This window comes from Ascoidea rubescens (genome assembly GCF_001661345.1).
Source record: "Ascoidea rubescens DSM 1968 unplaced genomic scaffold ASCRUscaffold_14, whole genome shotgun sequence".
NCBI lineage: Eukaryota > Fungi > Ascomycota > Saccharomycetes > Ascoideales > Ascoideaceae > Ascoidea > Ascoidea rubescens.
In genome coordinates, this window is record NW_017962926.1 from 153,973 (window position 1) to 177,596 (window position 23,624).

The window sequence follows — 23,624 nt, forward strand, 5'->3', positions numbered from 1 at the left end:
CTTTTTTGTTGTTTTTGTTCATTTTGTTGATTTGACAACTAAATGTTTGGTAATATCATGTAGTTTTTAATTGCATCAACATTTATTAAAGTTTAAGGGTGAACTAAAAAATAAAAAAATAAAGATTAGAAGATTAGAGGATCAAAAACTAAAAAATAGAAAATAGAAAATAGAAAATGAAAAATAAAGTGAAACAAAGTAAAAAACACTTGTATAAATAAGACCTAATTAACAGAAAATTCAAATGAAAATTCAAATGAAAATTTAAAATAAAAAAACATAAAGGGAAAAAACACATTAAGAACATTTTAACAGAATAAAAATTGAATATTTTATATATATAATGTAGTATATAATATAATTAACTAAAATAAAGAATCAAGTTTAAAATTGAATTTTTCAGGATTGAAATCCCACTCAGGATAGTCGATTTTTTTCTTTTCTAATGAAATATCATTCTTGATATTACTATTGATTTGATTGGTATTGTTATTTAATTGGTTAAAGGAATAACCTAGTTCATTATTGGAATTGAAATGAGAAGAGTTGGAATAAACAAAATAACAAAAGACAGCAAAAGCAAGTAAAGAATGAGCTTTTAAAAATACCTCAATTATAATCTTGAAGTTTTTGTTTTGTAAATAAATTTCATTATCATAATAAAATTTGATTAAAATTGAGTAGATGCTCAAGACGTAGTAAAGATAGCAGATGTATATCAATATATTGTTGTTGTTGGAGTTATTATTTTTGATGTATTTGGTTTTATAGAGTTGATAAAGGATAGTAATTGAGATGACAGAGATTATACAGTAATTAGTAATATTTGAAGGTGTAAATATGTAATTTTTCAAAAGATCCTCGTATTTTGTGTAATAATGAGATAAATAGGCAATTGGATCCAAGGCATAAGAAATCATTTTGGTTTGTTTCAAGTAGTATAGCTAACAAATTAGATTGCAATAAATTGAGCAACTTACAATAGAACAATAAGAAACCGACGAAAAGACAGGAAAAACATTGCTTTATATACTGTTTTTAGGCTCCACAGCTAGGAAACTCAGTTGAAGAAAGATATCATGTTTCTACAAAAATTCAGATACAACTCCTCTACGATTGCAAGAAAATTGTACACTTTTCCAGCTCTCAATGATGGCTCTTCGATGGATATACCTCTAAACACACCTGGGTTCCTTTCACATGCAAATACAACGTCGTTTGTACCCGAGACTCTGGATGTTACCCGGTGCTAAGCACTCAGTCTTTTTGGCTGTAGATGAGTGGCCGGGTAAGTACTGCTTCTGCAGGACGGAATGCAATGCAAACCTTGTTGCAGGTGTCTGCGATTTGCAGCTACTGTCTGCACATCTCTGTGTGGGTGGAAAGAGCTTCCGGAGCGTGAGTTTGAAGGCGGGTTCGATTTCTGCCGGGAGTCATTTTCATTGCTTTTTCTGGCTATTTTTCGAAACCCATTTTTGGTGCTTTTGCAACAGGCGATGAATCACCAAAGCCCTCCAGCTGCACAAGACGATATTCATAACTTAGCAGTTCTACGATGGCAACACAGTCAGATCAAGACAGTTATTTGCAAGATGCTCAGAAGACCCATTATATTATTTATCCACAGAAGCTCAACCAGAAAAAGCTGGTCGCTAACAGATCTGCTGCTGCTAGCTCCATGTCTGATGCTGATTCTCCCTTTTTCACCATAAATCCCAATAACAATATCAAAAAATTGATTTATCCCTTGAACTATCAGAATCAAATATTATTTTCAAATGATCATAGATATTTTTTGCCTTTACCACAAGAGTTTGACTCAATTGACTTTACTGATTTAAGGCAGTCAAATTTTACTGTTTGTTGGCAAATCTTTGACCAGAAACTATCAGATCTTTTAACTGATCATAATAATTCATTGTTTGTTCGTATCAAAGCACATCTATTCAAAAACTTGGAATACAAAACAAACTCTAAATTAAACACTTTGTTAATTTTGAATGGTAATTCGAATACTAATCTATTTCCTGATTTGCAAGATTTTATAGATAATTTGAACAATAACTCGATTTCTAATACTGAAAAAAATGCAAATTATATATTTGATTTGATTGAAATTGACTCTTCATTAACCTATAATATAAAACTATTGTTAAATCATATAATTTTAAATCTAATCAACAAAAATGACAAATTATTCGAATCTGTGAGAAATAAATTTGATAATAACACTGAAAAATATATCAACGCTGATACTGACTACGATGCTCTTGAAGATGAATTTAAAGATAAAGATTTTAATTTTGATTACAATTCAGATTTTGAGTTTGATTACGATTTTCTATCAACTATATCCAGCACTCTATATTATAAAAGAAACCGTAAATTAATTTTATACTTTAATGATTCCCAAAATTTAGATCAATCAACTTTATTGGTTTTTTTTAATTTTATCAACAATTCCTCATTTTTAAAAAATTACATTGAAATTTTTATAAACATTTCAACTTCTTTATCAATTTTCAATAGCTTCATTTCTTCATCTATCTTATCTCTTTTGGATTTCTCCTTTTTAAAATTATCTCAAAACTCCAATTCTCTAATTGAAAATATTTTATCTTCTCTACTATTGAATCCTATTATAACTCATGATATTATTGAATTCAATAAATCAAAAAAAATCACAAAAAAAGAACTGTATTCCGCCAATTTAACTAAAGGAAATCCAATTTCAAACTTAAATTTCTTGTTATTTGGCCCTTATCTCATGAATTTATTAAAGGATCGACACAACAACTCCTTGATTTCAATCAACTCATTTGTGTCAACTATCAAATATTCAATTCTTTGCTATTTTTATAATAATCCCTTGTCAATTTTCTTCAATTCTCATGATCTAAATTTGAATGAAAATCATTTAATCACTTTAAAAAATTTACTCTCTTTTAAATCTTTTATCAATAATATATTGAAAAATCAGTTGTTCTTTAAAGACAAAAAAAAATTGCATAATTTGATTGAAAAAAACTTGGAAGTACCTCAAACAAATAAAAATACAAAAAAATTAAGTGCCAATCAACTATATTTTAAAAATTATTTTGTTCCTTTTGCTTTGGCAAAATTTAAAATCAATATGATAAACTTTTTAGACACACTTGATATTTTAGTTCTTACTCAAAAAATAATTATTGCAAATAGCACGTTTAAAGAACAAACAAATCAGAGAATAATTGATTATATTAGCCAAAACTCTTTAGCCGACTCTCCGATTAAAAAAAATGTTTCAAACTATCGAATTTCTTCGGCCCAAAAATCTCCTAAACATTTTACATTTTTATCCAAAACTGATCTATACTCTAAAATTTTAACTGGCACTTTATTAAAGACTGATTTTTTAGATCAATTGATCTCCAATCTTAAACATTTATTACCTCATTTTTTAACCAAACTTTTTAAACTTTTGAAATCTTATAACACCAACTCACTAAATAAGAAATCTTTATATTTTAAAGATATAACCGAATTTAAATTTGAAGATAACTATATCTTAAATTTATTTTATAAAAAATTGAAAACTGAAATTGGCAATGATATCAAAAATTTTGATGTTAACGGCATATATTTTTACCCAATTAATATTTGTAATAATCCTGACAATAATAATGATGAAAATTTAAATGATGGATTAGAAAATTTGCCTATTCAGGGAAAATTTGCTTTCTCCACAATTATACATAACTTAGTTGAGTGTTTTGATAAGTTTTTACTTGATCCATTTTATTTAGTGAAAAGTGAAGTAGAATTAGACGATAACCAAGTTCTATTCCTTGAGAATATTATTGGTTCAAATTATTTGTCTAATTTTTATGATGATTTATTATTTAATGAGGTTTTCACTATCAAAGACCATAAAATTGTTGAAAGCTCTATTTTTCCTCCAGCTAGAAATTTCATCGAAGATGCTTTGATAAATCCCAAAAGCTATTTATTTAATAGTAAAGCCGCTGTCCCAAATAAAACTGATTTATTGGAAGACAAGAATGATTTCTTATATGAAGTATCATCCGAGGAAGAACAAGATTTGGAAATTTTTCAAGATATTACTAGAAAAAGGAAATCCTCCGATGCTAGAAGATCTTTGAAAAATAGTATTGATAAACAAATCAATCCTTTAAAGCAGCTCTCAAAAATTTCAGACCCATTAATTTCGGAAATGTATCGATTATACATCGAAGCACCCATCAATATTAATGTTTATGATTTTTATCAAGCCTTTAAATCGACCCTTTCTCAACCCAAATATCTAGCTAATATTTCGAACGCGTTGGATCAACCTGAAATTTCAAATATTATTTTAGATGAAACAATTGTAAAAGATCTTCGTGTATATCTAGATATCAATAACAATACGAAGCTAGTAGACAAAACAAATGATGAAACAAATGTAGATAATGATTTGAAATGGGAAAAAATAACGCTTGCATGGTTTTTACAGGTTTTGGAAGAAATCAAAAACACAGGATTAATTGGTACAAATAGAAAGAATGTTGAAATTGTTAAAAAACTAGTATGGAAAGGATTATGAAATTCCCATGGTACTTAGGTTAAAAAACATTACATCAAAAGATTTAAATTATTTGACATTGTCTAACTTAATAAACAATTTCAATTAGCGTTTACTATAATTTTTTGTTATTTGTTAAGTTTAGCATACTCTCTCAAATCATTTTTGTTTTTCGTCAAAAGTTCCTTCAATAAAAATCCAGCTACATTTTCATCTTCAAAATAGCTTACGTGAGAGCCGATGGCTGAAATGATTGAAATATCAAAATAACCTTCCGATAAAGCATAGTCAACCCTTCCAGAATAGTTACACCCTTTCATGATATCAAAAGAATCTTTACTTATTTTCACTTTATTTGATTTTTTTTCATCAAAATCTTCTTTTTGTTCTTTCTTCTCAACTGTACTCCCAAACTTCAACTCTAAAGCATTGGCTGCTTTTTCCACAAATTTTTCACTTATATTGGTAATACTTTCTAGTTGTTGTTTTATTGAATCTAAAGGATTATCTAACAAATTGGGAATAGAGCAAGGCATAAATTCCGAGTAGGTTCGTGAAATTAAAGGCTCAACTCTATAGGCAACAGGATCAGAAGGGTGAAATATATTATAATAGTTATTGCATCTGGGAAGTGACATAATATTTTCTGTATTGTCTAGATTATAAATTTGTCTTGATCCTATTTTTTTTCTCTTAATCAAATTAAAAAGACCGGTAGGTGAACCAAGAGCAAAAAAATTGTCAACTGGGAAATTTAATTTCCCTTGATTATTTTTGTTTTCCAATTGTTCTGGTTGTTTAGATAATATCTCAAAAGTTATAGCTGAACCTAGTGAATGACCAATAATACTCACTTTCCCTTTAAATTTTGGATTGTATTTCGAGTATAGATCATAAATTCTATTTGCTTCGGTAGTAACTTCGTTCAATATTGCGTTGAAATAAAAAGGATCATAATAAAGTAAAACGTCCAAAAGTACATCACCAACTAGATCTCTAATTTGCTTGACTCCACCAATGGAAATGTCACTTAATGAAGGAAGTTTTAAATCTTTTTTTGCAGATTCAAAATCTATTTTGTGTCTCCAGAAAATTGGCAAAACTTGAATCCTACAATTGTGTTTCATTTCGCTTATCAATCTTTCGTCCATACTCTCATTTTCAGAATATTTTTCATAGTTTGGATAAGCTATTTCTTGAAACTGAGGGTTCTTAGAATAGACTCTCTTCAATGATTTTCTCAATACATTAATTGTATGAACAAAGTTAATGTACTGATATCTGGTCCCAAGAAGTTGACCGATTCCATGAACGCAAAGAATTAAATGATCTACTTCCCTGTCATTACAATCATATGGGTTATGACATTCTTTATCATCATTATAATCGGATTCAATCTCTACCCTCATTGCTTCAGTCAACTTTTCATCTTCTTGAACTTCGTTCAATTCTTCAGTTTCTTTTTTCTTGGAGATATTATTTGTTTGAATAATATTGGAAAATTTAGAAAAAACAGATAAATATTCATTTTCAAATATTTCGGGAATCTTCGTTACCTTTTGGTCTAAATTTTGATTAGAATCTTCTGTTGGCTTCAGCTCTCCAATACTTTTTGAAGAGTTGGTACTCATGGAATCATGAGGTTTTTTAATATTTGCGTAGCCTCTATAAATAATTTTAATGTCCGAAAAAGTTGGGATGTTTAAGGATAATGATTTCACTATATTTAGTTGAATTTTACTTAAAAAAGATTTATCGGGCAATAAGCAAGCAGTTGTTGAATTTAAAAATAAGATATATCTTCCAAAAATTTTAATTTCATTGTCAGAGAGATTTTCTAAGGGAAACAAGTTTGATTTCTCTAAATTATCAAAATCAGCACTATTTTCTCTCTTATAGGGTTTGATAGAAAGATAAGCATCTTCTAATTGAGCTGAGATTTTTGGATTGAAGGGGGAACCCTCAGAATCAAACCAAGTACCTCTTCTTACTTCATAAATAGGGCCATCCCAGTATATAGGACCCATTTTGATTAAGTGATGATTATTACCATTGGAGTCGGAAGTTTGGGTGCCAAAATCCACTTTAAATAGATTATCTTCATTTACTGTGACAATTGAGGAGTCCAGATGACCTTTACCTGATTTCAACAAATTAAAAGTTTTCTCTAAATTTATAGAATCATTATCTGAAAATAAAATAAAATTTTTAGGTTGTTGGGTCTGTTTATAATTATAATATTTTGGTTTTGTGATTGGAATATCAGTTGCGTATAACCATTTAGGGTCAATTTTCGGAATAGATTTTGAAGTTAAAACAAAAGAGCAAGTTGCAAAAAGTCTGAACTGAAAGCGACCAGTCAAACTGAAAGAAGATTTAATCATTTAAGTATGTTTTTAATGTTGGTATTAATCTTTTATGATTATATTTCGCCTATGATCAAGATGCTGTGGATTATTGAAATGTCTTTATCTATTTAAGCACACGTGCAGCAACGTCGGAACCTTTCTATCCGCTGCTGTTTTGATATGATTGGCTGCTGGTTTACAGCCTTTCAAGTGATTAACTGCTAGATTTGATATATGAGAAACACAAACCAAGTATTCATATATGTTTTGGAGTGTGTTGAGAGTTGGTTTTTCACAGAGGCGTCAAATTTGAGTAGCAAATCGGCGATAACAATGTTCTGTTTGACTATTGAACAAATCCCATTATCACAACTAAATAATTAAATTGGAAATTATTACCCTAAACATCTATTGAATAAAAATTGGATTACATGATAATTCAATGCCAGTTTTGTTTTGAACATTCTCGAGTGTTAAAAATAGAAATCCTTTCATCAAAGGTTGGACCTGAAAAGATTCTGAAAGAAGATATTGATAATATTATTCTGGTATTAAACAATTTAAAGAATATAGGAGGAGCTGATTAAGTGGTGAGCTATTGGCAGTGACTATCTTGATGATAATCATGATAATTGAAGTGGCTGTTAGGAGCAAGGAAGAAAGAGAAAGATCCTCTAACTCGTTGCTAAGATAAACAATAAAGTAGAGGAAAAAATTCGATAGATTTTATCAAGCAATTTTTTGATAAGGAATGCAGAAGCTCTTTTTTGAAGGCTTTTGGCTAGTGAGGTGTTACTGCGAATTTAAGTTGGTTTAGATTGTTGCTGATGCATATTCCTGCTTGTACTCACCGTCATTTCTACCAGAGACCTGCAATAACTGGATATGGCAAGAGATAGTCAATTTGAAAACCAGGCGTGAGTGCTACTTGCACAGAAAGCACCTAAAGTTTTATCAATATCAAAAGTCGAAAATCGGATTGGATTGAATTGAAAAAGATATAACTGAATGGGGCCAATCTTACATTTTAAAAGAATTTATTTGATTAAATATTACGTTTATCAATTCTGAAAACCTGAGAAACCGGTGTGCTACTTTCAAATTGTAACTGTTGTTTTGTTTTAGTCTGATTAGACATAAAATGGATATTGCAACAGGCTGGTGTTTTTGTTGTTGTTGTGAGAATAAAAAGATTACATTACTATAGTGAACAATGCTTGATATTCATGTTTTCACATCACTGATAGCTAGCAGTCTAGTTGAAAGCTTTGTAGCATTTCAGCGATTTATTGTTATAATACCAAGTTGATTTAGAGTGTGTGATATTTTCAACTGTAATATTACCAAAATTATTTTTTGGAAAAACAAGCGCACCAAGTTTTTTTGATATCCCAGCTAAAATTTCGTAGGTCGATATTTAATAAAAAGAAAAATTGTTATTTGAATTCTAAGTTTTCGCACTTGGTAATAGTAGCGCACCACTTTCACCAATAGAAACCCTTTCCCAGCAGACTCCAAGCCAAAGCAGAATCCATTCTTTGCTTAAAATTTTCTCCTCTGTATGCTCTTGACAGTTTTGCTTTCTGTTGACAACAAGAAAGATTAAAACACTCAACTCGCAATTTGGATTGTGGTTCAAGAGCTGCCCACATCATTTCTTGTTTGGATTCAGGCAGTTTTCAGAATCTGCGTCACACGGCATTCTGCTGTCCCACTTTTTGAGAGACACACGTGCAGTAGTACACTCCCTGCATGAATGGTATTGTATAGTAGAGGTTTCGGAATATATTGTTTTGGCTGCTGCATACAGCGGCGTCTTCTGCAGGCAGGCATCAGTGGTATTTCTGATTTTGGCCAATCATAGCTCATGCTGGTCTTTAGTTTGACTGTGCTATGCACTCACTTATAAGAGCTTATATCTCATGTTCCTACCCAACTCCTATCTCATGTGTTTTGTTTTCTCCCTCTCCTGATATTTGTTTTTTTGGTCTTTTCCTGATTATACTTCTGGGCTTTTGGCTTTAATCTTAGTTTCTTTTCATTGTTGTCTCCTGCCCTGCAATTCTATTCGTCTTGTTTCCAGCTTCGGCATGCTGAATCTCTACACCTTGCTGATTTTTCCAATATTTTTATTTTTTGATCGGCCATACAAGTCTTTAATTCGTACCATTCACAGTCACTTTTTCGCATTAATTCAATTTTCTATCGCTCAGAAACTTGCTACTTCAGTCGATCAGAATCGTCACCACCATTTTTTGCTTTATTTTTCACTCATCTTATATATATATATATATATACTACAGTTTATTCCTGAGTTGTTGTTATAAAGGTTGGTTTCTCATTTTAATGCAAGAAAATAAGCTTTTTATAAAGTACTAGTGTTTTCTTAGTCAGTCATTTTGTTAATTATTTGTTACCAATTAATTAAATCTTTTGATACCTCTTTTTATCACTCTCTTTTTGTTTTCCTTTTTCATTTTATAATAAAATGAATTTTGATCATGATTCAGATCCAAAGTACCATCAAAATGTCGACTTAAATAGAAGAAACTCCTTCAATTCCTATTATCGTACAGATTTCGATAATAATTCAATATCCGATCTAGATAGACGTTCAAGCAACTCTTTGAATCACCCCCAAAAAGCCCCAAGTATAATATCAATTACAAACAACGTTTCAACAGTTGGAAATTCTCGAAGTGAAAGTGACGATAATCGTGATACTCGTAACAATCGCGATAATCGTTCAATAGATACCACTAGTACTGCTTCAACCCTATATCGTCAGGTTTCATATGAGCTACACCAAGTCACTTCAAAACAGCCATTGGCTATAACAGAGGGTCATAAATTAGTTCATACCTTAAAATATTACGATTTGGCATCTGTAACCTTTTCGGGATCAATTGGTAGTGGTATTATGATTACAAGTGCAACCGCTTTGAGAAATGGTGGACCAGGTTCAATGCTTATTTGTTTTTTAATTATGACCTTTTGTTGCTACACTGTTTTATGCGCCTTGTGCGAAATGGCAACCTATATCCCTCTTCCTGATGCCTTCAGTGGTTATGGTACAAGATATGTAGACCCTGCTTTTGGTTTTGCAACTGGTTATGCTTATTTTTTCAAGTATTTAGTTTTAGCTCCTTCTCAAATGAGTGCTGCTTCTGCTGCCATTCAATACTGGGTTCATAGGGATACTATCAATCCTGCTGTTTGGATCTCCATCTTATTGGTCCTTGATGTTTCTTCCAACTATTTGGGTGTCAATCATTATGCCACTGTTATGAGGGCGTTTTCCATCATCAAAGTGGTTATTTTATTTGGAATGATTATCTTTTCTTTCACTTTAGCAATGGGTGGTGGCCCAAATCATGATAGAACAGGCTTTAGATATTGGAGAGACCCTGGGGCTTTTGCTTCTTATAAAACTCTTTCTGGTGATTCTGGAAGGTTTGCAGGATTTTTGGCTACTTTACTACCATGTATCTACACTCTTATCGGTTTGGAAGTTTATGGTATTGCCTTGGGTGAAACAGCTTCTCCAATGAGAAGAAATATCCACAAAGCTCATAAACTCATTTTCTCAATTATTCCCCCATTTTATTGCACTTTAGCCTTATTGCTCGGTATGATAATTTCTCACGATGATCCCAATCTTATCAAATCTCTTACAACCTCAAGTAATAATGCTGCTTCTTCAGCCTTTGTCATTGCTATTAAAAATGCAGGAATTCCTATTCTACCTCACATAATGAACGCTTGCATCTTAATCTTTGTCTTTTCGGCTTCAAACACTGAACTTTATATAGCTATTCGTGCTTTATATGGTTTATCAGTTTCTGGTATGGCTCCCACTATTTTCTCAAAGACTAATCAAAGAGGTGTTCCAATCTATTCCCTAGCATTTTGCAGTACTTTTGCTCTTCTTGGTTATATGAATGCTGGTACCTCATCCAAAATCATTTTTGGCTATTTTGTCAATGTTGTCACTGTTTTCGGTCTAACCACTTGGATAAGTATCCTAATATCTCATTTAAAATTCACAAATGCAGTAAAAGCACAAGGGATTGAAAGAGAAAGCGAAATGTATTTTGTTGCTCCTTTTGCCCCATATGCTTCCTATGTCACTCTTACTATTGTCATTATATTAATTCTCATCAAAAACTATACAGTTTTCCTTGACTATGCCAAGTATAAAACTTTTGACTATAAAACCTTCATATCGGGCTATATTGGCATCCCAATTTTCTTTGGGTTATATTTTTGTTATAAGTTTTACCATAAAACTGAAATCATACGTTCCGAAGAGGTTGATTTGTTTTTTTATAAAGACGTTATTGATGCAGAAGAGGAAGCTTACTTTAGAAAACAAAAATCCGAAGAGTAAACTTTTTTGTTTGTGCTATATCTTTTGCATCTTTTTATCAAGTTCAACTTTCAACTTATATGTACATCAGTTCTTTTTAACCACAAGCAATCTTGTTTTTTGTTTATTCATAAATTTATTTCTTATTGTCGTTGCATTATACGTTGTTTTTTGTTATTTCTATTTCTGATTGAAGTGTGTTTTTTTTGAACCTTTACATAAGTTCAATTCAAACTATTTTGTTAATACCAAAACCATTTTTCTGTTAAACTTTGAAGTTTTGTTTTTAGATATTGGTATTTCTCACAAAATCCCAGAATTTAGAACTTTAAACCTAATTTCTTATCTGATTATCTACATACCTGATTATATTTTTGTTCTGGCGTTGATATTGATATTGGTGTTGATATTGTATTATGACTTTCTACATTCAAGACATCTTAATAAAGAAGTGCATATTTAAATAAATTTGTTGGGAAAAAGATGAGATTTTAAAGTTTAGCGTATTCATTATTTATTTCTCATCTATTAGTTGTTGTATATTATCTATATTCAAAAGAATTCTATAATTTATTTAAAGTTGTGTGTCATATTTCTGTTAGACACAGTACTTTTCAGATTTTAAAAAGTCAACACACTCTTCGATGATATTTTCATAAGAGATCTTATCATCTCTAATAGCAGAAAATTGCAAACACATTCCACTGTCTTTAGTTGTAATGATACTTAGTTTAAGATTGCATCTAGTTGAACCAAGACTTTGGCTGCCTGCCATATCATCTATTCTCCAGTTGTTGTCATTTTTAAGAGCAGTGCTTGTAATGTATTTATCAAAGTCCACCAAACCAACATTTGATATCTGAAGAGTGCTCTCTCTCGGTCTTCCTAAACCGGTTTTGAAGACATTTTCTCTTTTTGTGAATTTCATTATAGCCATATGATTTACTGGATCTCTTCCTTTGCAAATTTCTCTTACTTTGTCATTTGATTGTTTAACATAATCCCAATTAAATTTGTTATCATTTTTAATAAATTGATCAGTTTGAACCAAGTAATCAACTTGCAAGGCATAACAACCCCAAGCGTTATCCGGATTTTGGACTAAATTTTTGTTCATATAAAATCTTCTGGCATCCATTGCTAAGAAAGTTCTAAAGGAGTCATAATGATAGCCGATATCGTCTTTTTTGACGATACCACTTTTGATATTTGATTGAAGGTGTTTGTTTAAAATCAAATAAAAGGCGATTTCTATGAAGGGAGTGATGGTGACGCTATTCTTTCTGCAATTGATTTTAATAGTTTCAACAACTTTAGGATCTAGGCGTTTTAGTTTAAAGATGATTTGATTTTTTGGAACCGGTTGGGCGAGGGTATAACCAGTCCAAGAATTAGGAACTGGACCACCAAAGATTTTATAATCTCTTAGATTTTTTGGTGCAAAGTATTTGAATAGATCCTTTACAGCAAAGAAAATGGGAGAGTTGCAATCTTCAATTGCAGTGTCAAGACCTAGGGGCATATTTTTGAGAAAAATATGGTCATTTGATAAATCAAAGAGGATTTCATCTTTATAAGAATTGAAGTCGAAGTCGGAATCGGAACTGGGATCGGAACTGGATTTTGTGTTTGGATTGGAATCGGAATTTTTTTGCGAATTGGTAGAATTCAGAGAATCGGCATCAAATTTTATTAAATTCGTCAAGATTTCCCTGAATAATAAAAGATGAGAGCCACCATCAAAGATGATATGGTTACCAGCACAAATCAAATGATGGAAATTGTTTAGGAGATACAATTTGAATAAGGGAGTGCGGTTATTAAAGTCAAAAAAGGTTTTGTCAACTTCGGCTAATAGTTGATCATTGATATGATTTATGGAGGAGAATTTGATATCAACAACATCTTTCAATCTAATTAATTTTAAAGGAGCAAAACTTGGCTGATTTTCGTTGATTTTAAGTGATTTAACAACAGTTAAAACTAAGGCAGAATTGTCCAAGAAACACTGTCTTAAAACTTTGACTAATAAAGGATAGCGAATTTTGTTTGAAAAATTTGCAGTGCAAACAGTATTGTTATAAAGGTTCATGTTGTTTCTGATATAATAAAAGTCCTCATAAAAATCTTCAAAAATAGAAAAAAGAAAGATCAATAGAAACAACCTCCAAAATAGAGGTAAATTGAAAATGGTTAGTTGGATTGTTAGAATGAGACTTCAAGACACTATTGGTAAAATCATATTTAAACAAAGAAAGAAACAGAAAAATAAATATAAAAAAAATAAGCGTAACACTACTCACCAATAGGTCTGGTAAAATTTGAAGCAAGATTGAGATAATCTTCATCAAAAGTGATCAAATTCTGGGTATCCATTGTGTCGAGTAATTTAAAGATGATAATATATATTGCAGCAGGAAAAAAAACAAAATGATACAGGATATAGGAAAAGAGTGAGAATAAAAAGAGAGAGGTATGAGGATATTTATACAAAGGGATTTATAATCAGATAAGTGATATAATTAATCAGGAAGATAAATTTGGGCAAACCTCAATGATTTGATTCGTTTGTTTAACTGAATGTGCTCAAAAGTTCCCATTGGGATACGAGCAGAAAGCAAAATTGAGTAGTATTTGGAGATGGAGCGAAAAAAGAGAAGAAAGAAAGGAAGTGGTAGATTAATACAAAAATGCAGAGATACATTTATACATCAGTACCTCAACACATAGTAGAAACACAAAAGTGTAAACTTGGAAGATTGGAAAAGCATAACCTTATATTAAAGACGCCGAAATAAGGTTTGCGTGTGCCGGAAGCGCTCTGCAGTGACCGGCGGCAAAATAGGTTCAGCTTCGGCAAAATGCCGCATCCGAACCCAAGGAGAGCGTGAGAAAAAGATTCTTCGTGTTTTCGTGCAATATTGCCTGTTCCAGCACAAGCAAGTCAGAACAGCCAATAGAGCACTGCACATAACAGCATAAACTTGCATAAGATGCCTTGCTGGTGCTTTGATTCCTGGAAAACCGCAGTGCACCGCGCGGTTCGATGGCAAAGCACAAAAAGAATTTGCCAAATTAAGCAATTGCGGAGATAAAATTCTTCGAGTGGCCGGACTGCTCGTACAACTCAGAACCAATTGTCTGCAGTAAGCGGCGTCGTGCCGTGGGACCGAAACCTTGCCGATCGATGAGGAAAAGCTGACTTCGGTGGGCCAAAAGGCCCCAGAGTGGCATTTTAACCGTGGTCCAAGCGTGGGAGTGAAACTGTTCACCATACTGGTTTTGAGCATGAATTGGAATTAAGGTGCCACTGGATAGCTAGTCTTACTTTTAGTCTTTACTTTATTTCAAGCGAGTTTCTCTGGCTTTTCCTTTTGTATTTTATGGGAATTTATGGGAGTTTATGGGAGTTTATGGGTATTTTATGGGTATTTTATGAATATTTTACTAGAGTTGTATTAGTGTTGTATTAATTGGATGTGGCCGAGCTATAAAAGATACTCATTGGTTATTTATAGATAACCGGATGTCTTAGTATCTGCAAAAGAAGATAATAATATTGCTGTAACGAGGGAAAAAAAGATGATTAACCGAATGATAATAAATATGGTGGTGATTCTGATAACATGGATTATCGCAAAGATTGTAAAACAATAAAAATGATTGGATGAATATGCAATTTAAGATTTTAAACCCATTGGAGAATCTCGATACTTGCTACAACAACAAAGATGGTGGTAGGTAAAGTTAATACAACGTAGCCCCAAAACAACACACCTGCCATTTCTTTCTCGTATATTTGGTTGATTTGACAAATTTGAGATAGTTGAATAGCCGGGGGAGCTATTGTTAATAAATTGGCAACTATTAGAAAGATTGGATCGTCAAGGATGGATACTGGCAAATATTTTACACACATTGCAATGAAGGGTAGTAATAATAATGGTGGGATGATCATTCTAGAGAGTAGAGAAGCAACGATTAGTTTATTGTGATGAGGGGATGCAGGTTGAACTTCGTTGGATGGACATAAATTAGCACCCAAGACAACTAGCAATAGAGGGATGGAGACTTCTCCTAGTTGTGTGATGGCAAGGGATATGGTGTTTTGAACGAAACCGTCATTTTGGTAAAATTCGTCTTGAATAGGTTTGAAAAGCGCGACAATGACAGCAAAAAGCATTGCATATAATGGAGGGTTCATAAATTCTAGAAAGGAGTAAAATAAATTTTGGAAAAAGTAGCCGATTTTTCGGATCACTGAAGGATTTGTGTTGTCATTAGAATAAAGAATGACACTGTTGTCATTGTAGTTTGGAGAGTCCATTTCATTATTATTATTATTATTATTATTATTATTATTATTATTATTATTATTATTAGGGTTATCTGAATAAATGCTATTGTTTAAGACGGAATCAATATTATTATTAAAAGTATTTGTGTAATTGGGATTTACGGCATATGGATTGTAATCGGGGGAATCAAATGGATTGTCATTTCTTTCATTTATAAGAGAGGTGTTTTCAGTTACCGGCGTGTTGACAAAGTATTGATGGCGAGACTGGGCTCTTGATAAAGATGGATGAACAAAAGAGAAAGTGGTTGATTTGGAAGAAATCGAATATCTTCTTCTGTTGTCATTAACCATTTGTTTGACTAGATTTTCGTGAGACATGCAGTTTAGATCTCGGTAAATCTCATTGTGGTCTCTTTTTTTTAATAGAATATTATAACCCCAAGACCACCTTAAAACCTGGCCCAACTGTTGAAAAATAACCAAGTAAAGTAGACCTCTACCAGCAATTTTGTCAGCATTGTCGTCTTTGATGAATGAATCCCATTTCAAGTCAGGCAAAGTGTAAGCTAGAGCGAGTGTCAAGGAAACAGGCAAGGAGTTGGAGTTCCCAAAGACAGACATTGCAATAACGTAATTTGTTTCAGGAGCATTGAAGGCATAACAATAAGAGACCAATTTGGAAGAAGCAACGGATATAGCAGTTGAGATAGCATAGAAAGCTGGAATTATTGCCAACTCGGCGAGAGTCTTGAAGGATAGTTGAGGGGCGAGTTTTGCAAAGATCAAACATGGAGTGAACAAATCAATATTTAGCTGCGATATATTTAACTGGGCAGTGGGATTCAACAAATTGACCTTTGCAGCAATGAACCCAGCCAAACAAACGAGGACGACTTCAAAGATAGCCTGGAAAGTTAAAAAGGCGATTTGGATGTAGGAAAGTTCTTCAAACATTTTGAAAGGATGGTGGAAAAGCAAAAAATAAGCAAAGAAGAGAAAGGAGCCATGGTGGCAACGCCCAAGTAGAGACAAAGGGAGTGTTTAAATAGGCGAGCTCTGGCATTTTGTTGCTGTTCTTTTCACGACCCAAAAGCACCTCTTCCACCATTTTTGAGTGGAGCACCTTGCGAGCCCAAAGCCAGGCCAACACGTGTGCTGAGAATTGTGTTTTTGGAGGGGTTGGACAACCATGGCGAGCGTCGCAGCGTGGCAGCTCCCGCACACACAGGGCTTATACATCATCCAAGGAGTTCCGGCAATTGCTCTTGCGGACGCAGCCGCCATCAGTCGTCTATTGCTGGAAATGGCGAAACGCGCTGGGCACCGGTCCTCGGCGCGCTTTGCGTTCTGCTCGCGCCTATATATAGCGCTGCTATTTATACTGCTGCAGTGCATCACCACAATGCAATACAATACAATATAATAGACTAGACCCTACAGCCTAATCCCACTCGCTCTTCACCAACACACAGTACATAATACAAAACTCTCCATAGAAATATACAATAGAAAGCAACCATCAACAAACTCCATTTCGCTCTATCTTCTGGACCCTTTACCTTCTCTCGCTTGCTCTGTCCCTCCCTTCGCCATGAAACTTTTTCTCTTCCTTCTGCTCTTCCTATCTTCAATAATACCTGCGTTATGCAAAAGATCTCTTACTGCTTCCTCGCTAGTGACATGTATGGATAGTTCCCAGCTCAGTGCTTCCAAATTCAACGTCGTATTCAATCCAGATGACAACTCTTTGCACTACGACCTAGATCTCTCCTCCGAAATAGATGGCTATGTTCAGGCTTTAATTCAGGTCTATGCATATGGCTTTGAGATCATCAGAAATGATCTAGACCTCTGCTCTTTGGATTTGAAACAGTTTTGTCCATTATATCCTGGCCCTGTTGATATTGATTCAGTAAACTACATCGACCTCGACTTGGCTAACCAGATTCCAAACATTGCTTACACTGTTCCAGATATTGATGCCTTTCTAAGACTAACCGTTACCAACAATAATGGCACTCAGATAGCCTGTATTCAAGCCAGTTTCTCTAATGGTAAATCCGTTTCTCATGTTGCTGTAAAATGGGTAACTGCCGGTATTGCAGGTTTGGGCTTACTAGTCTCTGCTTTGCTCTCGTGTTTTGGCAACTCAAATGCTGCTTCTCACATCTCATCAAACGCTTTATCTCTCTTCACCTATTTTCAAAGTGTTGTTATTGTGACAATGCTACATGTTGACCAGCTCCCCCCAATTGCTTCCGCCTGGTCCCAAAATTTATCTTGGTCAATGGGTCTAATTAATATCAAATTCATGCAAGACATCTTTAGATGGTATGTTCAATCAACAGGTGGCTCTCCAACAACCTACTTCTCCTCAGAAGCCATCTCCATTTTGGTTCAAAGAGCCTACAACTTGATTAAAAAAAGATCAAAAACTATCGTTCTTTATGGCAATTCTCATCTTCTAATCTTTAGAGGTATCAAGAGAGTCGGCTATCTAGCGGGCATTGAAACCTCTTCAATCGTTGTAACTGGTTTTACCTTTTTCATTGTCTGTGCCTATGTCTTGATTGTTATTTCCATCTTGGCTAAACTCATTCTAAAACTAAGATCAAACATTCTAAAGGGCTCCCTATCAAAATATATCTACATTGGTTTTGCTCAATTAACCATCTTCTCTCTCTGGGAATTCACTGAAAGAGACTCAACTGCAATTGTTGTTTTAGCTGCTTTGTTTTTATTCACTGCCATTGCAATCCTCTACTATGCTTGCTACAGAACTCTATATTTTGGTCGCATGGGTATTATCAACAACAAAAACCCAGCTTCAAATTTATATGGTGATGAAAACGTTTTAAACAAATATGGCTTTTTCTACACCATGTACAATGCTAAAACCTATTGGTGGAGCTCAGTTCATTTGATTCACATAACCATCAAATGCATTTTCATCGCCTTGTGCCAGAAATATGGTAAAGTCCAAACTTTAGTCGTCTTCATTAACGACTTGATTTATTTTATTGCTTTAATCTACTATAAACCATTTCTAGATAAGCCAACTAACATTTTAAATATCTTGATAATGACCGTTACAACTTTAAATTCCTTCCTTTTTTTGTTTTTCTCAAACTTATTCCACCAGCCTGCTGCTGTTGGTTCAATTATGGGCTGGGTTTTTTTCATTTTAAATGCTGCTTTTTCTTTAATTTTATTGATTTGGGTCATTTTCTACTCTTCCTTGGCTATCTTCTCAAAAAACCCCGATTCCAGATTCCAGCCCGCTAAAGATGACAGAAGATCCTTCCAAAAGAGAAATTCCCTAACTTCAAACTCGATTATGAGTCTTAAAGATGATGACAACAATGACAAACCCGCCGAGTTATTAGCCTTGGGTACCACCGCTAAAGATCATCAACTTAACTGGGACACAGATTTAAAGAGAGCTTCTCAATTATCCTATGATTCTCTATCTAAAAATTATAATAACAGCTCCAACTATAACAGTGACAATAGCAACACCAACAGCAATCCTAACAGCAACATCAACAGCCCTATTGATAACAACATCGATGCCTATATTAATAGCAACAACAATCCCAACCTTTATAACGATATGTACAATAAATACTAATACTCACTATAATTAGAAACTCACTCATCTCACTTAGACTGCATCTTGAATACATTCTCATTCTCATTCACATCTTCATATACGTCCAAACCTAGTTCTATTTCATCTTCTCTTTTTCCTTTTTTTCTATTTTTTTTCTTTTTTGATTTTTTTATCTACTATACTCTAATCGGTTCTTTAATCCAACTCTTGGTGCTTTTAATATTTTTTTAAAACTCTTTTTATATTCTTTCTTTCTCTGATTCCATTTTCTGTTTGTTACACTTTGTTTTCACTTTCTCCCAAGGTTCCTATTACCAAAATGAAATTTTAATCGCTAATAGACATTATCTTCAAAGACTGCACAACCTTCTCTGTAGCCCATTGCCATGGCACAGGCACCTGTATGCAGATAGCTGTGTCTATACTCTCACATGCACCGCCGATCGCCGCCAGCGACAGAAAACCGATTTGCCTCTGAAGGTTCCCCTAATCTCATCCTGATCTTTATACTTCTTTCTTCATCTCTCATCTCTTCTTTGCTTCTTTGCTTCTTTGATTTTTTGCAGCCCAAGTTTTGTTTAACAGTATTATTCGATTGTTGTTTATACTGCTTATCATTTCTAGTTGCATTTTGACTACCTGTTGTTTAAACATAAAGCCATAAAGCCATATACCCACCTCAATAATGTCTACCTGGTTTTCCTCCAACAGTGTGGATATCACCTCTTATTTAAATGAAGCCTGCTCTGAATCCATTCCAAATGGCGATATCGATTTCCCCAAGGCTCTAGAACTAGTTGATTTAATCAAAGCAAAAAAAATCAAATCAAAGGACTTCCTTAAAAGCTTTGAACAAAAATTGGTTGCAAATAAAAATCCCAATAACCAAATTTCTTTACTAAATTTAGTCGACTTGTTGATTAAAAATTGTGGCATCAATTTCTCCTTGGAGATTTTCAATTCAAATCAATCAAATACCTCCAGTGACAATGAATCAAGCTCAATAATTAGAAGCTCTTTATTAAATAAATTGTTATTCTTACTTCATAATAACAATATCAATAAGTTTGTTAAAGACAAAATCTTGGAAATGATTCAAAACTGGAAAATTTTATTCAAAAATAATAATAATTTAAATAACTCCATCATACAAGTTTATAATCAATTGAAATTTGAAAATTTTAAATTTCCCTCATCAACCCAATCCCAAGTTTTAAATGACACATTTTTAGATTCAAGAGTTCCTCCAGACTGGGTTGATTCAGATTCCTGTATGATATGTTTTAATAATTTTACAACATTTACAAGAAAACATCATTGTAGAAGCTGTGGAGGAGTATTTTGTCAATCTCACTCATCCAAAAATTTGCCCTTGCCTTCAATCGGTATAACTGAACCGGCTAGGGTTTGCGATTCATGTTTTGATCAAATTAAATCAAAGACTAAATCAAAAAGTAAAAAGAAAGCCCCGATTTCAATTTCGAATCCAATTATTAATCCCAATTCAAGCTCAAATTCAAATATAAATTTGCGGTCAAGATATTCTAACAGTAAAGATGCCCCTATTGACGATGAAGAGGTTGATGATTTGAAGAGAGCAATTAAATTATCTTTGCAAGAGTCAAATAAAAACCAGTCCACTAGATATTCTTCACCGCCATATAATTCAGTGTCAAATAAAGTCAGTAGCAATACTGGTGATCGACCAGTTGTCTTTGAAACGAATGACGATAGTGATTTAGATGAAGATATGAAAAAGGCAATTGCTGCTAGTTTACGCGATGCAGAAGAGGAGAAACTTAGAAGAGAAAAAAAAGAAAATTTGCAAAAACAACAATTGGGTTCAAATTTACAATCAAATAACTACCAAAATGATGGTTATAATAATAGTAATAATCATAATAATTATAATACTTATAGTAGTAATGGTTATGTTGGATTTGATGCAAATGCGTACAGATCAAATAGTGCCATTGAAAATGATAATACAATATCAAATGCAAACATAAACACCTCTAGCAATGAAGGAACTGATCAAATACGAAAAATATCTAATGAAAGAGTAAACGTTAAGGATGAAGAGAATATTCATTTGTTTTCTAAATTGGTTGAAAACCAACAGTTAAGACCAGAGAACATTTTAGAAGATCACGAATTACAGTCGTTATATTCAAACATAATTAAAGTAAGACCTAAATTAACTAAGAATCTCAATGATGATTTGACTAAATATGAACAATTTGTTGATATGCATAATAAAATTGGAACAATAATGAGATTATATGATTCATTATTGGAAAGAAGATTAGCAGGAGTTTATAGAAGAAACTCTTTTAATAACCAACAACAAAAACAAGCGCAACAACAATTGCAGCAACAGCAACAGCAACAGCAACAGCAACAGCAACAACAATTTCAGCAACAGCAACCTAATTTTCAAGAAAACCAATATTCTCAACTGTCGTTATCACAAATAGAGTGCCAACAAACAAATAATAGTTCAAATTATCAAGAACAGTACTTGGAAAGTTATCAAGATCAGTATACAAAAAATCCAGAAAGACAAGTTAATCAAAATCAAACAAATAACTTTTCAGAGCAAGAAGCGGTTCAGTCTCAGGAAACATCCCAATTGAATAATAGATCAGGATCTCATCAAAATGGATTTAATGATTCTAACGCCAATGGAAGAATACCTGTGAATGCATCAGAACCTCCAGAATATCATACAACTGGATTTGAATATCATAATGAACCATCGGCCCCAGCATATGAGAGTCCAATCACTAATAATTTTCCGAAAACTGTTGCAAAACCAGCATCTAGTTATTTACAAGATCTTGCCTTTCCTACGCCAGCCGAAGAAGAAGAGAGCAAAATAAAAAATAAGGTGTTGCTGCCTGCAAGTCAGCTATTCATGGCACCCGTCAGCGATGGCATTGATTACTCAAGGGTGTCTGCCATCAGTAGAACTGCTTCCAACCAGGAATACCAACAAAAGCAGAACGAGGCTCCACAGAGCCACGAGGCCAACAGAGAAAACCTGCAGCACTACTCAGCTTCCAATGGGCCCTTGAATCTGTCCATCTTCCCTGCAGTTCCAACTGCACCTGTGGAACAGCACCAGTCAAACCAGCGAGGTAGGTACAGTGCCAGGGAAGAGGCGCCATTGATCGAGTTGTGAAGGTGAAGGTGCTGGTGCTTCCGGTGCTGGATGAGATGCAACATATGGTGCTGAATAGACAACTGGAACCCGGATATCTGTCCGCTGTAAGTCTGTTTAACCGCACCGTATCCGTTCTCTGCTCCGGTAAACCCGTGGTGGGCGGACCGGATTGGGCTCGTCTAGAGCTCGACTGTTCGGATCACCAAATAATCAATACTGCTTCAACAACAACAACACAACCTTCTGGTTTTACAGTGCAATATGGCAGATCAGAACCTCTGTGCCTGGTGTGGTCTAATCTGGCAAGTGCCAGTTACTCTTTGAAACCCATTGGGACCTTTTGAGACAAGAAGCTGCTCCCAATCCATCTGTTTTCCATTCCTCTCTGTCTGATAGTCCAGGTCTTTCCTTACTGGGGATTAGTTCTCATCTAGTTTAATCCAGTACCAACTAAACATACAGACTGGCAGGCAAAAAGTTTAATCTGCTTGTTGGCATTAGACAAAGTTATTTATATGTTCATTCATCAGTTGAATTTATCGTCTGTTCTTTTTTTTTCCTTTTTTTTCCCTTGAATTCTGGCTAATATATTTCCTCCATTTGAATATATTATTAATACATCACTTTACTCTAGCATAGCTTATTTAATAATTGCTAATAGCTTTCTATTCTTTCATTCAAGTGCTTTGCAGTCTAACTGGTCGCCTTTTTTTTAAAGCAAGACCCATTTATTTATAATGGATAAAAATTCAGCAAACTCGTCTCCTACTCGTTATATTCCTGGCCATTTCCCCAATATCAATCACAATTCAGACAATGATTCAAACCATTTGAATCCCAATACAAGCTCTGTTCCAAATTTAAACTATTCAACTTCATCTCTTAATTCAAATTATAATCAGTTTCCCAAATATATTCCTGCACAAACAACAGATAAAATGAATAATAACAATAATAATAATAATAATAATAATAGTAATAGTAATGACAATGAAGAAAGTGAAGATGACAGTATATTGACTGAAATCAAAAATCCTTCTTTCTTGCCCAAGACGCCAGAAAATAAAAACCCAGCTCACTATATCAATCCTCTTTCTCAAAATGAAGATCTACCTTCTTCCAGCTCTTCAGAGTTTTCCTTCAAACCCCCAAAATTAATAACAAAACCCTCTGTTACATCTCTTGAAAAAGCAGCTTCTTCTCAAGATCTTGATTCCTTACACTCTTCTGTTCATTCTCAACTAGCAGTTCCGTTTAACAATAC

The 23,624-nt window shown here is 33.5% G+C and overlaps 9 protein-coding genes across 9 annotated transcripts; 5 read left to right on the forward strand and 4 right to left on the reverse strand.

The window, feature by feature from the left end:
* Positions 1–77: 77 nt before the first annotated feature.
* On the reverse strand, positions 78–1,097 carry ASCRUDRAFT_77407 (uncharacterized protein). Its single transcript, XM_020193853.1, has one exon. It carries the CDS (start codon positions 918–920, stop codon positions 366–368), a length of 555 nt encoding a protein of 184 aa, XP_020045296.1. The 5' UTR covers positions 921–1,097; the 3' UTR covers positions 78–365.
* Positions 1,098–1,678: 581 nt separating this feature from the next.
* On the forward strand, positions 1,679–4,585 carry ASCRUDRAFT_9750 (origin recognition complex subunit 3; the record flags this gene model as incomplete). The annotated part of the gene is made up of 1 exon (XM_020195239.1): positions 1,679–4,585. The coding sequence occupies one exon, from the start codon at positions 1,679–1,681 to the stop codon at positions 4,583–4,585; it is 2,907 nt and encodes a 968-aa protein (XP_020045297.1).
* Positions 4,586–4,692: 107 nt separating this feature from the next.
* On the reverse strand, positions 4,693–6,948 carry DDL1 (putative carboxylic ester hydrolase; the record flags this gene model as incomplete). The annotated part of the gene is made up of 2 exons (XM_020190843.1): positions 4,693–6,030; positions 6,121–6,948. 2 exons carry the CDS (start codon positions 6,946–6,948, stop codon positions 4,693–4,695), a joined length of 2,166 nt encoding a protein of 721 aa, XP_020045298.1.
* A 1,953-nt stretch (positions 6,949–8,901) lies between these two features.
* On the forward strand, positions 8,902–9,320 carry ASCRUDRAFT_115306 (uncharacterized protein). Its single transcript, XM_020188814.1, has one exon. It carries the CDS (start codon positions 9,003–9,005, stop codon positions 9,237–9,239), a length of 237 nt encoding a protein of 78 aa, XP_020045299.1. The 5' UTR covers positions 8,902–9,002; the 3' UTR covers positions 9,240–9,320.
* Positions 9,223–11,602, forward strand: ASCRUDRAFT_77410 (dicarboxylic amino acid permease). Its single transcript, XM_020193854.1, has one exon. The coding sequence runs from the start codon at positions 9,401–9,403 to the stop codon at positions 11,300–11,302; it is 1,902 nt and encodes a 633-aa protein (XP_020045300.1). The 5' UTR covers positions 9,223–9,400; the 3' UTR covers positions 11,303–11,602.
* Positions 11,603–11,662: 60 nt separating this feature from the next.
* Positions 11,663–13,877, reverse strand: ASCRUDRAFT_77411 (uncharacterized protein). Its single transcript, XM_020193855.1, has 2 exons — positions 13,585–13,877; positions 11,663–13,408 (listed from the first exon to the last, which is right to left on the reverse strand). The coding sequence occupies exons 1-2, from the start codon at positions 13,655–13,657 to the stop codon at positions 11,880–11,882; spliced, it is 1,602 nt and encodes a 533-aa protein (XP_020045301.1). The 5' UTR covers positions 13,658–13,877; the 3' UTR covers positions 11,663–11,879.
* Positions 13,878–14,969: 1,092 nt separating this feature from the next.
* On the reverse strand, positions 14,970–16,535 carry ASCRUDRAFT_38366 (auxin efflux carrier; the record flags this gene model as incomplete). The annotated part of the gene is made up of 2 exons (XM_020190850.1): positions 14,970–15,681; positions 15,958–16,535. 2 exons carry the CDS (start codon positions 16,533–16,535, stop codon positions 14,970–14,972), a joined length of 1,290 nt encoding a protein of 429 aa, XP_020045302.1.
* Positions 16,536–17,020: 485 nt separating this feature from the next.
* ASCRUDRAFT_77413 (transient receptor potential ion channel family protein) lies at positions 17,021–19,551 on the forward strand. Its single transcript, XM_020193856.1, has one exon. The coding sequence runs from the start codon at positions 17,173–17,175 to the stop codon at positions 19,210–19,212; it is 2,040 nt and encodes a 679-aa protein (XP_020045303.1). The 5' UTR covers positions 17,021–17,172; the 3' UTR covers positions 19,213–19,551.
* A 328-nt stretch (positions 19,552–19,879) lies between these two features.
* VPS27 (ESCRT-0 subunit protein VPS27) lies at positions 19,880–22,378 on the forward strand (the record flags this gene model as incomplete). Its single annotated transcript, XM_020192025.1, has 1 exon — positions 19,880–22,378. One exon carries the CDS (start codon positions 19,880–19,882, stop codon positions 22,376–22,378), a length of 2,499 nt encoding a protein of 832 aa, XP_020045304.1.
* Positions 22,379–23,624: the final 1,246 nt, after the last annotated feature.